The 13,839-nt window shown below is 45.1% G+C and overlaps 1 protein-coding gene across 1 annotated transcript; it reads left to right on the top strand.

Moving 5' to 3' along the window:
- Positions 1–8,580: 8,580 nt before the first annotated feature.
- Positions 8,581–12,129, top strand: LOC123159840 (B3 domain-containing protein IDEF1). Its single transcript, XM_044577656.1, has 9 exons — positions 8,581–8,954; positions 9,450–9,728; positions 10,229–10,347; positions 10,439–10,561; positions 10,782–10,871; positions 10,954–11,054; positions 11,326–11,372; positions 11,463–11,539; positions 11,730–12,129. Exons 1-9 carry the CDS (start codon positions 8,798–8,800, stop codon positions 11,766–11,768), a joined length of 1,032 nt encoding a protein of 343 aa, XP_044433591.1. The 5' UTR covers positions 8,581–8,797; the 3' UTR covers positions 11,769–12,129.
- Positions 12,130–13,839: the final 1,710 nt, after the last annotated feature.

The following is a 13,839-nucleotide window of genomic DNA, read 5'->3' as shown; positions in this document are numbered from 1 at the left end:
GCTTATGGCCGCCCCGCCGCACTCCGCTTGACGCCCCCCGATCATCTTCGGCTTCACATTGAAGGTCTTCAGCCACAGGCCGAAGTGGGGAGTGACACGGAGGAAGGCATCCACCGGCCCTGAAGGTCGGAGCCGGACATGATTGAGAATCCGAAGCGCTCGAATCTGGGGCTCTGGGTGCTGGAACTAGGAGCGAGGAGGAGATTCGATGCGAGATTGAAGAAAAGGAACGGTCCTTGGTCCTCTTATAAAGGGGAAAAATACCAAGGGTCATCTCCGTGACCGTTCGGGATTCACCTTCGATGGAGGAGGCGTGGCGACGGGCACGGTTGGGTTACCCACGCACGTATTGATGAGAATCCCGGAATAAGGGGAACACGATCTCTGCTTCGACAAGACGTGCCAAGGAAACCGCTTCGCTAAACGTGCTGAGGTGGTATAGTAAAAAACGATTCAAACAGTGGCTTGGTAGCGGTGTGATGTCACGCCGCATAATACGTCAGCAGATTGAGCTAGTGTACATTTTATTCTCTCTACGGTGGAATGTTGAATTTATTTTGCAGAGCCGGACACTATCCTGGTGTTCATGATCTTCTCTGGATTATTCAAGGGAGGAACCCGCCTTGCAATGCCGAACATTATGCGCGCCGGACTTATCGTCATTGAAGCCTGGTTCAGGGGCTACTGAGGGAGTCCTGGACTAGGGGGTGTCCGGACAGCCGGACTATCATCGTCCGCCGGACTCCAAGACTACGAAGATACAAGATTAAAGACTCTGTCCCGTGTCCGGATGGGACTTTCCTTGGCGTGGAAGGCAAGCTTGGCGATACAGATATGTAGATCTCCTACCATTATAACCGACTCTGTGTAACCCTAGCCTCCTCCGGTGTCTATATAAACCGGAGGGCTTTAGTCCGTAGGACACAACATACATTACAACAATCATACCATAGGCTAGCTTCTAGGGTTTAGCCTCCTTGATCTCGTGGTAGATCCACTCTTGTACTACCCATATCATCAATATTAATCAAGCATGACGTAGGGTTTTACCTCCATCGAGAGGGCCCGAACCTGGGTAAAACATCGTGTCCCTCGTCTCCTGTTACCATCCGCCTAGACGCACAGTTCGGGACCCCCTACCCGAGATCCGCCGGTTTTGACACCGACAAGGACCTTAAAGGGCATGCTTTGTTTATTTTTATAGCTTCAAGATTTACATGCAAAATTGTAATGAGAGTAACTAAAAGAATACAATGTAAAAAGTAAATAAAGGAGTAAGAAAAATAGGGTGGATAATGTCATCGGGTTTTATAAGCCCAGGCCGCTTCCTGCCGCATGAACCTCCAAGCTGTTGACCAGATTTTCATCGTTAATAGCAAGGACTGAAGTGGATGTAATCCGACCTCGGCCCTGCATGTGATTAAAGCGTTTGCTGGCCGAGTCCTTTGAAAGAGGTCTAAGATGTCCATTATGTGGTTAAGGCCACATTAATATGGTTTTTGTTGGCTAGCTATGTGACATAACCTTGCCGATGTGGAAGCTCGAAGCTACATCGTTCCTCGGTCAAGCCGATTCGATGTTTCTGTAAATTTTGGCTCCTTGGCGGCCCAAGGAATTTGGAGTGTGAAATTGTGCACCGTGGGGACATAGTGCCCCATCCAAGGAGAGCGTGCAAGGAACCCGTACCCCTATTTAGGGTGTGGGGGTATGTGGACGAGGTCGACTGGCGCAGCCCGCATGCGCTTCAATGAGCTGGGAGTGCGTTTACCGCCACGGGATGCCTCCTCGGACGCCTGCACCTCGGCTGCGAAGAGTCTGCTTCTTCATCCGGAGTGAGCGTTCGGTGTTACTAGTGACTGTAATAACACCATTAGGTCCTGGTATTTCAAGCTTGAGGTAAGCGTAATGCGGGACTGCATTGAAGCAAGCAAATGTTGTGCGCCCTAGAAGCGCGTGGTATCCATATCGGAAAGGGACGATGTCAAATATTAAATTTTCGCTCTGGAAGTTCTCGGGTGACTCGAAGACTACCTTCAAAGTCACAGTTACGGTGCAGCAGGCCTCAATGCCTGGAATGACACCTTTAAAGGTGGTGTTTCTCAGCTTGATCCGAGATGAGTCAATGCCCATCTTCCTAACCGTGTCCTAGTAGATTAAGTTGAGGCCGGTCCCTCCGTCCATAAGGACGCATGTCAGATGGAAACCATCGATGATTGGGTCCAGAATGAGTGCAGCCGATCTGCCATGTCTGATGCTGGTCGGATGGTCATGCTTGTCAAATGTGATCGGGTAAGCCGACCACGGGTTGAACTTCGGGGCGACTGGCTCTAGTGCGTAGATGTCTCGATGCACGAGCTTCCTCTCCCTTTTAGGGATGTGGGTAACATAGATCATGTTGACTTCTATTACCTCATTAGGAAACTTCTTTTGGCCTCCATTGTTGGGTCGCCGAGGTTCATCCTCGTCTTCGCTATGTTTACTTTGACCCTCCATCGCTGCCTTGCCAGCCTGCTTGAAGACCCAGCAATTCCTATTAGTGTGTGTTGCTGGTTTGTCCTGAGTGACGTGGATTTGGCACGGTCAATCTAGGATCCTGTCTAGCTGGCTAGGTCCATCCTTATTCCCTTGAAAGGGTTTCATTTTCTGTCCGGATCTAGTCCAGTGAACCTTGCACTAACTTTGGCGCCCTCTGTGTCGCTCCCACCATTATCGTGACTGTGCTTATTTTTATTATGTTTAGGCTTTCCATTGGCGTCGCGTGTTTCTGAGGTGCCTGCCTTGCCATTATGGATACTTCGGGCGAGCCAGCTATCTTCTCCCATGCAAAAGTGGGGCATTAGTGAAGTGAGGGATGCCATGGTCCTTGGTTTGTCTTGGCCGAGCTAGCGCGAAAGCCATTCATCTCGGATATGATTCTTCAATGCGGGGATGGCTTCGGTGTTGGAGCAGTCTATGATCTGGTTCTTCTTGGTACGAAACATGTTCCAGAACTTCTGAGCTGATTCGCCTGGCTGCTGGGTGACACGGCTGAGGTCGCAGCGTCCGGAGGTCGGACGTAAGTGCCTTGGAAATTTGCCCGAAAAGCATCTTCAAGGGCTTCCCAGCTACCAATGGAATGAGGAGGCATGCTGTTGAGCCAATGCCTAGCCGGCCCCTTTAGCTTGAGCGGCAAGTACTTAATGGCATGGAGGTCATCTCCATTGGCCTTGTGTATATGGAGAAGGAAATCTTCAATCCATATTGCTGGGTCTGTAGTGCCATCATATGATCCTATATTGATGGGCTTAAACCCTTCTGGAAACTGGTGATCCATTACCCCGTCTGCAAAACAGATGGGGTGGGCTCGCCTCGGAATTGGGTGGTATCCCGTCGGAGGTCGGCGGAGAGCCGTGAGTAGGCTTGATTTCGGGCGCGGCCGTTCCTGTCCAAACCTGGCATCGTATCCATCCGCCGGCGTGTGCACATCCTCTTGATCCGTAGATGGACCGAGGAGGCGCCATGTTTGCCTCAATGTGACGTCGAATGTCATGAGGGTCTAGGTAGTCCACGGGGTCCTTGCCATAACGGTGTGGAGCCGGTTGAGTGTTGAGATTTTCCCGTATTGGCCTGTCCGGACCTCTAGGGGGCCGGCCAGGAACATCAGCGGCTAGTTCTTCATCAAACTCTCGCAGCAGACGCCTACGTGGGTATGATTTTGGCGCACTACAGAGTCGGTCTTCCAGATCTTATTCGGTCGAGAGTACTTCGACCCATTTTTTGTTCAACGCATCTATGTTGGTTTGCAACAGCAGCTGCTTGCGTTTCATGCTTCGAGCAGTGGCGACAAGGCGCCGTCGGAAGCGCTCTAGTTTCAAAAGGGTCTTTGGGGACAATGTAGTCGTCGGTACCGAGGCTCTCGTCTTCCTCGGACTTCGACATGTAATTTTCGTCGGCCCCTTCAAAGAGGTAGTCGGGATCTAAATCCTCGGGGTTTCCTTTAGGACCATCATTCTGTACTGGGGAGGCTTGAAAGTCCTCTTCGGTGTTGTCAGCGTCGCCGGCTGTTGCCTCGCCATTATTAGCAGTGGCGTTGTTGTCATTGGTTTCCCTGTTGTTGCCCCTTCCATGTCTACGTCGACGCCTTAGAGGGGATTTGGGGGTATCAACCATGTAGACATCATTGGTGGATGTAGTAGTCCACCTACCAGTGTTTACCAGAGGTGAAGTTTTTCTGTGGGGCCATCGGCATATTCATCCATGTCCATGGCCTCGCCGTAGTCCAACACGTCAATTAAGTCATCGATCATGGCAACTAGGTGGGTGGTGGGTGGGATGTAAATTTCCTGGTCGCCGGCTTTAAGTCTGATTTAGCCGTAAACCAAAGTCTTGCCGTCCGAGATGGACATGCTCTGGATGCGATCAAGCATCTCATTGAGGTGGGATAGTTCTTCGAAATTAATGGTTTGGCTATAGGCAGGGTTGCCTCGAAGTGTGTCTGGCGCATGGCTTGGTGTGTTTTCGGCATGAAGGGGATCAGAGAGTGATCCTAGATCCTGCGCCGGGGTTGGTTCTAAATCCTATGTGGCCTTAGAGGTGGGGCCGGATCTACGTCCAGGATGGAGATTCAGAGGGGACCATCCGTAGTCATTACATCGGGGCTCCCTGGTGATGCCAAGGGTCCTGGGCTGACATCCTCAAAGGACGTCGGTTCTGAAGTCGAGCCTCCGGAGTCGGGCATGCCCTCAATTTGACCGGGCATCCAGCCGGACAGGACGAGCTCGCCGCGGGAATCTATGGTGTACTCTAGGCCGCCAAAGGTCACGATTTGACCCGAGGCATAGTTTTAGACAAAGGCCAGATGGCCAGCCGAGTCAGCGCAGTCGAACACAAAAAGTTGGGCGGGGGCGTAAATGCTCCCACATGTGTTAGTGAATATAATTAATACTTACATAATCCGATGTGCTTGACACGAGAAGATAAATATCTTATCGTTAAGTACACTCATATTGAGATAGGTACATGTGTGTATAGTTACCATATAGTCGCCTTCCAATGCCATTGTGGTCCATGGGTGTCGGTGTGAAAACCAGCAGACCTCGGGGTAGAGGGTCCCAATCTATGGATCTCATACAGATGGTAACAGGAACATGGAGACAATGATTTACCCAGGTTCGGGCCCTCTTGATGGAGATAAAACCCTACGTCCTGCTCTTGTTTATACTGATATAGATGTACCAAATATAGAGTTGATCTACCTCGAGATCATAAGATGTGGTCTAACTCTAGGGCTAGGTGAATGATATTGCGTTGTTGTCCCCTCTACGAGCTAAACCCCTCGGCTTATAAACATGCCAGGTAGGGTATCTAGGGTTACAAGGTTGGTATCTTGGTGTGGAGGCAGTACGAGAAGTCTTGGAGTATACAACAAGTCTTTGGCATATGCAGTCTTGATCACACCCCATCGTGCAACCTCCGGAGTCCATCTTTATGAGAATAAGGGCCCACCAGCCCAATTCGAGGAGCATGTGCCGACTAGGTTAGTACCCCCTACTCCAGAATATCGTCAATGGGTGTAAACTTGGGTAGCATGGTTTTTCCATGCGGGAATGTGGAACAGAAATCGTCACCCTTTTTCACAGCATAGACAAAAAACAAGAGGTCCCATTTGATACCGTTTATTAAAGTGTGATCATTTTGATCTTCTATTTTTGTCTTGTATGCTGACCCATTAGGTGCACAAACATCAAAGCCTCTTCTAAAGCATCTATTGAGTTGCTGGCAGGTGACACATGAAACTTTATGTACATGTCAAAGTTATATGTTTAGATATGTTAAGTATTTATTTCAATGCAGTGCATGACATAATCAATAGGTGTACCAAGCGTAGTAATGGTCAGTCGAAATGACGATGTTGAGATGAACAAAATTTGCGCCATTGTCATGGCATGGTTAGGGTATGTTACGCAGATGTCACGGAGGTTGATCCTCTATTGTGAACATGCAAAATTATAAGTATATGAGATGGAAGCTACATTGTGTCAGGAAAATAGAAATGGCTCAAATGTGTCGATGCCTTTGATCGGGTTCATCCTCCATTCGACTGAGTTTGTAAGTAAGTAAGCTAATAATGATCATTGCAAATAGAAACGTAGTATGATCATAATAATTTGTAGACAGTTGAGGAAAATATATTTCAAATAGTTCACCGAACTTCCGGCCTGCAGTTGATCTCCACGCCAATTGGTTGTCTTTGAGACAATGCATGCAGTTGGTCTTTTCAAACAGTTCACATAACTTCTGTTTTGTGTTTTAGTCTCATGTCGTAAAAAGCAAGCCGTTAAGGAAAGCTATGTGCAAGGATCATCTATATATGTTATTCATAAGTCGCTTCACTTCACAAAGAACTAGTAACATCAAACGCATCAGGCCTCCACTGGGACTTAAGTTTTACAGCCCATTACAATAGCTAGTTGGGCTCAGTTCTGCAATATTCAGACTCTATGGTTTGCTCGGACATCACAGGTCACCTCGGTTGTTCCGAGCAGGAGTACCATGTTCGGATGGTACAGGTCGTGTACTGTGGAGGGTGTGGTCGGCCTTTCTATTGACTCATCTATTGGGATGACCTAGCCAGCCAAAGAAGAGCATGGGCAATGATCTTTGTTGTATGTCATTGTTAAGTATACATGGTAGATACAAACGCAATACGAACATAACAACTTTGAGATCATTCACGAGAAACGTCCTTCGAATAACTCACCTAAATTTTTGGTTGGTTGGTCTTTGAGCCGATGCTTGCTGTTGGCTTTGTTAAAATAGTTCATTTAACTTCCATTTTATGTTTCAAGTAGTTACCTTAAGTTATAGGCTACAGTTGGTCTCTATGCAATATGTCTGGCCCACATGTATACCCACGAAGCAACATGTTTTATCAAATGACAGTACCCCAACATACATGGCACTTTGTTAGCAACCAATTAATGTCAACAGGCCACATACATGTCATAGTTGCAAAATCACCCTACGAACTGAATAGTTTTTCATTTTAAGGTGCACCATACAAGTAATTAGTCAAGTGACCACACCTTAGAGTTCGACACACATATTTCTATTGCAAAAAGTGGTGTTTGAGGGATTCCATATATATGTAAATTGGTGAACATGATTAACTTTATTCTCGTGTGCTTGTCGTGAAACTCAAGAGGTTTTGTGGGCTGCACCTACATAAGCTCCATATGGTTTTCTTTAATAAAACAAAGGTCAGAACTAGGGCGGTGGATATATTTGGCAAAAAAGTGTATTTTCTAACGTTACATGATACATATCGCATTTTGATAATTCGCCCTCTTGTGAGACGTGTGGATCACATCTTTATCTCATCTTGAAGATTGAATATTACATATGTCGTCGTTGACCACTAGCACCAAATCATCAAATTTGTTTGCGTCAAATGTCGTGAAGAGGGTGATATGATATCTTCTCCTCCACAATCAACCCAACTCTGAACCATGGTTCTCCTACCCACGATCTAGGGGCTGTCTGGTTCCTAGCCACACCTTGTCACACTTTGCCACATATTACCTTAGGCAAGTTTGACCAAGTTAGGTGAGTGTTTGGTTCTAGCCACACCTAAGACAGGAATTTTTTTATGAGTAGTGAACCCCACATGTTATAGACACAAAAAATATGGCAAGATTCTCTTAGGCAAGCCAAAGTGTAGCTAACAATTTGAGCAACTCAAGTAAGCAAGTGTGGCAAAATATGGCAAAGGTAATCACAATCCAAACAACCCCCTAATACTTATAATCCATCTCCACCCCTCCCTAGCCCTACATACCACTACACGCTTCTCGCTACATCTCTTTCTCTACACATATCAACGTGTACTCGTTATACGGTCCGAAGGAGAAATACAACTGCTCCCTTCAACTTCAACAACAACATGAAAGCCTTAATCTAGTGAGAGAGAGAGAGGAGGCATGAAACACGAGCGTACATTCGTCGCAAGGTGGTGACGAGGCCTCAAGCAAGAGCGTGCATTTGTCGCAAGGTGGCGACGAGGCATCAAGCAAGAGCGTACCTTCGTCGCAAGGTGGCGACGCCTTCCGCATGTGGAGAAGGAGAAGTATGACACTCGGGGTGGATCCGCCGGTGAGACACCATATTCAGCTTATAAAAGGCTATGTTTCATACAAGATCATTTGATAATGTGTAGCGAAGTTTTATCACTGCAGCACGAAGAAAATGTAATCAAGCCATGTCATACTTTTCATGGTACTTGTATCACCCCTCTTGCACTAGAATGTGCAATATGCACTATGGAAAAAAAGTATAACATACAGTGACGGAGTTATGTGCATCCTTGTGGTAAATTTACGGGGAGTTTTAGACTGGAAAAGATAGAGCTTTTCTCTCCCCAAGAAATTGCATTTTCTCTTTGGCCCCCCAAAGTTTAATTAACTTTAATCAAAGTTTTGACAAAGAAATTAACTCACGTGTGTCACCGTGGCAACGAAAGGGTGGGAGAGAGTCGGAGAGGGAGAGAGATGGACGGGCGAAGCCAGGAAAGAGTCCAAGCTTTATAACTGTAAAACTCTCCCAAATAGCCAAGGGAAGGAAAGGATAGATAGAAGAGAAGAGGTCAGTGACCACCACCCTTCCCTCCCCTCCCCTCACTCCCGTGCCCCCGCCTCTGCCTGCCTGGGTTACCCTACCACCCCTCCTCCCACCCATAGCCGAGGCCAGAGGAGAGAGAGAGAGAAGCCAGGGCTTGGCTGGTAGATGCGCGAGTAGCGGTGTCTGCCAAAGGCCAAGGGGAATGGGAGGCGACGGCAGGCCCAGCGACGGCGGCGCTGGCGGCGGCGGCGGCGCCGGCCACCCGCACCAGTTCCAGTACCAAGCCCTCCTCGCCGCCGTGCACACGCAGAACCCCAACCACAGCCACAACCTCCCCTTTCCCCTTCCTCCCCTCAATGGTCAGTCCTCCCTTCTTCTTTCTTTAATCGCGCATTCGCGTTTTTACCTGCCGAAACCGCCAATGCGCGCCCGCTTTGCTGGATTTAGGGTACGGTAATCCCTTCCAAATTCGGCTCCTTTTTGTCGATCTACCATGTGCCTAGCCCCAGAATCTATCTGTAGCCGCTCGAGGTCATATTCTTTATTCTACATTCCTGCTGCGGTCTGATTCAACGGCACTTGCTTGATTTTGCAACTCGCGTAGACCGATTTAGGTTTTATTGTTTGTTTATCTATTATTTATTATTGGAGACAAGAGACCAAGATACCTACTGATGACCGTGCCATGGTGATGTCAACTGTCATTGTACATTTGTATATGTATAGATATAATACCACATGTCTTACTGCCTAATCTACTACTAGTAGTACATTATGGCTCACCCTGTCATTTTGCTTTTCTTATTGCTGATCGGTGGCCTTTCAAGGAAATGTAATGTGCATCTCACCTGCAGGACCTGGACCTGATGCATCCACACACAATGCTGCTCGCCAGCCTCCGACGCCCAGGGGTTTTGCTGATTGGAGTGCGTCTACCAGTGCCTTCACATCCCTTGCTGTGCAGAGCACTCCTTCCGCAGCTACTGCCAATGCATACCATTACAGCCTATCTCCTTGCTATGCTTTCTGGACCCATTACATGCTTAACAAGAATGCATATAGCTACTATCCTGCACCTAATCAGGAGCACACCCACCATTTCAGCCTTGATAACAACCAGGCTAAAGATCCAGGTACACTTTAATTTTACTCACCTCAACTTCTATTATGTGCCCCATTTCTTTTATTAATGAACAACAATGCATGGTACCCGCTATGCTTTTTAGGTAAAGAGAAACAGAAATGGAATGGTTTCTCCTCCCAAAAAGCTAAAAGCATTTTTGATTTTCTACCATCACCTAGAGAGTTAAGAGTCATAAACAATAAGTAGAGCTTCTTCCTACTAGAAATTCAATTGAGCGTATTTCATGTGGTGTCATTTATGTAGCTATGACCTTCAAGCAAGTTAGTTTTTGAGGTATTTATATCTTTCCGTACTCGGTGCATATTGTGTGGTTGGGTTGTTTTGGTAATTGGTAGTCGGTCTGGCCTGAGATCTCTTGTTCTTGCATTGAACTGAGGCATCAACTAGTAATAACCAGGATTTCTCATTCTTGTAAATGTGGGGCTACTAATGATGGGTTTCTAGGCAAGATCGCCTTAATTTGTTTTTGTATACCCTATCTAAATGCAGGTTCTATACCCAGCTTCGGGATTGAGTCATTTAATACAACATCCCTGGCACCAAACATGTCTGCTCATATGCCTCCCATGGAAGGACCCCTACCTACAAAGGAACCTGAGGCTCCAGAGGTATATATGTGAACCCTTCAAGGTTTAGAGAATCTTTCAAGATTGTATGCCCCTGCCTAATGTATATTACTGTAAAATGGCTACTACACAGGACATGCCTGCTAGAGTAGCTACAATTAAGGACGAAATGGATGCCAGAAATGGTGTTGAACTTAAATGTGAAACAGTTGACGCTCTTCCAGAGTTGAAGCAAGGTCATGAAAGTTGTGCCAGTGTAAGTAACACACTATACTTAACATGTTTTCTTAGTCAGATTTACCGTACATATTTCTTTCCTGCATTGACCTAAGCTAATAGCGAAATGGCAAATGACGGATTGTAAAATCGTACAATAGTTAAAATGCACAATCAGGAGTCTGATACATTAAATGGCCATATACTTCTTTCATAATAAACACATTATTTTCCTTTTCTGTGTGCATGGGGGCATTCAGAAATTCAACTCTGGAGAATACCAAGTTATTTTGCGCAAGGAATTGACAAAGAGTGATGTTGCAAATGTAGGAAGAATTGTGTTACCCAAGGTATATGCTATCATGATGCTCTGTGAAAAAACTAATGCAGTCTGAATTATTGTTTGTAACATAATCATCAACTGTTTTTCAGAAGGATGCAGAAGCTAGTCTTCCACCATTGTGCGAAAGGGATCCTGTGATACTGCAGATGGATGACATGGTGCTCCCGATTACGTGGAAATTTAAGTACAGGTACCCTTTCAGTCGTACACTCATATTATGGCATCTTTCACATGCAAATTCAACATGGAAGTGGTTACAATTTTGAAAAAAAAACCCTGGTAAATTATGGTTGTTAAACCTGAATACGGTGACTTAATTATAGAAAACAAAATCTTGGGGAAGAACTGGGGTGTTGGTTAATGATAGTTAGTCATGGCATGGAGAAACCAATACATTTGTAGGTTGACTCAAATGCTGACCCTTGCAATTGTATTATCATACTGATGCAATGCTATTTCAGGTTCTGGCCAAACAACAAAAGCAGAATGTACATCCTGGATTCTACAAGTATATGCTTCAACATGGAAGTGATTTCAATTTTAAATATTTTCCAAGTATGAGCACGTGATTAATTGAGCCATCCTGCCCTTTTGTCAGGTGAATTTGTGAAGACACATGGTCTTCAGGCAGGGGACGCACTCATTATCTACAAAAATCCTGTGCCTGGCAAATATGTATGTAAACTTTCCTTGTCCTAATTGTTCTGTTCACACGTACCAACCTGACATTCTATTTGTAAGATCAGCATTTATAACTCCCTGTAGATCTTAATTAGTTGCTGGTTTTTGGCAGAATTCGCTGAAAAACAATTTAAACAAACCTGCCAAATTTATGCTCCTCCTCTTACCTATATGCTGTATGCAGATTGTCCGAGGGGAGAAGGCCATTCAGCAGACAAATTAGAGCATGTGGATGTGATTGCGACCGCGTCAGTGAGGACATTTCAAGCGAGGAATGTGGGTTCGCAATCCAAGGGAACTCGGAGTTGAGCTGGCTGGGGAATTCATGACAGTCTGACTTGTTAACTGGGGAGTGAACGGAAAAAGATTGGATGTGCGTGCTGCCAAAGAGCTTGCTTCTACAGCGCGACATCCAAGTTGAGGAGACCCTTTTGCCTATTTTTTTGTTCTTCTTTCTTTCTTTCTAATTGAGTTGCATTTGGAAACTTTGAGTTCTACCTTCTCCTTCAGAATAGCATTTGCGGTTCTGTAAATATTCTCGGATCCATAAGATAAATGAAGTGGCGTGGACTTTGGACGTGCTATGATGTTTCTCTTTGTCACAGAAGAATCAGATGAGAGTGCTGTGGCCTTGTTAAGATAGAAAAAAGGTCGAAGGCGGCAAGCTCAGGGCTGAGAAGACGTCTTTTTTGTACGAAAGAAGACGCAGAGAGCAGTGGTTCATAGATGGTGACACATGGGTTTTTTTAGCCGATGGCGACGCATGTTTTTTTAGCCGATGGTGACACATGTTTTGAATGATAGACGACGTAAAATACTCTGCCATTGGTCCGTCAAACCTTAAATGCTAGTTAAGGCACCGTCGAAATTAATCTGATGGTAGATGTGCATTCAGGTCGCCGACGGTGGCGCTAGGGATCAACTAGTTTGCCTCGCTGCCTAAACCCACCCATTTCTACGAGTAGTTTTTTGTTATCGACTCTATTTCTGTTAGATGAAATGACGTACTACTACTGTATGTATTACTACATAGTCATATTACTGAATAATATTTTGCAGCTGCACTATATATGACATTGATGTACTCCCGTCCCACAATACAAGACGTTTTTGCAAGCTAAAGCAGCTTGCAAAAACATCTTATATTATAGGACGGAGGAAGTACTACATGTTTGATAATAGAATATGCACGTCATGTGCATACATATGAAATATTATCTATCACAAAACATACAGATAATCTAGAAAATGGTCACAAAAGTGGTAGTGTTCTGGAAAAACGTGGGGAAATGGGCTGAAAAACTGGTACAGGGACAACTTATAAGTTAATTTCATATGGTGTACTAAACTACAGTATAATGGAATCATTGCTTGGATTAAAAGTCACGAGTCTCATCATCCATAGCATAGCATGTTGTTATGATGTCAAGCATTCATATGATGTACGTGTGGAAAGCTACACAACACCACTAGATTACAGTATCAGAAGCATACATGCACGGCTAAAGAGCATTATTGGCTCTGTTTTGGTCCTAATAATCTGCATGATATAAGAAGACAACTGTTTATACAATTGAAATTGAAAACTGATATAGAGCAATTTACAACAACAAAGCAGTTAAACAAACAAGCTTTTAAAAAGTACTTGTTGTGTCATTGAAGTTTCAGTTGGATCCTGAAAATTGAAATTAGTTGGTACGAGTCAGTGATAGGAGAGCAAAGCAATGGCATCATACTGTGAAATCTACCTGATAAGAGTTGATTTTCTACTTTAAGCACTTATCCTACAAGAACAGAGAATTGTAAGAGCATGCAGAAATATATAGTAGTTCGAAAAATGTGACTGATCTCACAGACCGTACCTGATTCTTGGGTCGGGACCAATGGAGAACAAGGCATTCCGAACCATCGTCTTTTAAATGTTTCTTCACAGAAAAGAGGGGTTCTTCGTGAATGTTTTTGCCGCTGAAGTATTGTTTCTTTAGGTAATGTTGACACTGTTGCACCACACTCTTGTAGATAGCACATCAATTAGCACAGATTGCCTCATCCTAAGTGTCCAAATCGGCATTTATCTATAACAAAAAATGAGAACAATTGTTGAGTCATAACCAACATGGAGCTAGAAAGTATGGGACAAAGCAAAGTAATTGTCACGAATAACATTAATTACACACAACTCCTGGAGAAAGATAGGAAATTGGCTTTGCCTTCGTCTTTAGTATAATATTTCCACAAGGAAGGTACACACATACGTTTTAATGACATCGAAAACCATTCTCACTAAACTATGG

This window comes from Triticum aestivum, chromosome 7B, assembly GCF_018294505.1.
Source record: "Triticum aestivum cultivar Chinese Spring chromosome 7B, IWGSC CS RefSeq v2.1, whole genome shotgun sequence".
Taxonomy (NCBI): domain Eukaryota; kingdom Viridiplantae; phylum Streptophyta; class Magnoliopsida; order Poales; family Poaceae; genus Triticum; species Triticum aestivum.
The sequence above is the reverse complement of the archived record's forward strand: the minus strand, read 5'-3'. Positions and strand labels throughout refer to the sequence as shown.

Excerpts from the sequence above, each read along its gene's own strand:
- LOC123159840 (XM_044577656.1), top strand. The coding sequence starts at position 8,798 with ATGGGAGGCGACGGCAGGCCCAGCGACGGCGGCGCTGGCGGCGGCGGC. Across the intron at positions 11,373-11,462 it reads GTACATCCTGGATTCTACAA|GTGAATTTGTGAAGACACAT; the intron begins GTATATGCTTCA and ends CCCTTTTGTCAG. Across the intron at positions 11,540-11,729 it reads ATCCTGTGCCTGGCAAATAT|ATTGTCCGAGGGGAGAAGGC; the intron begins GTATGTAAACTT and ends TGCTGTATGCAG.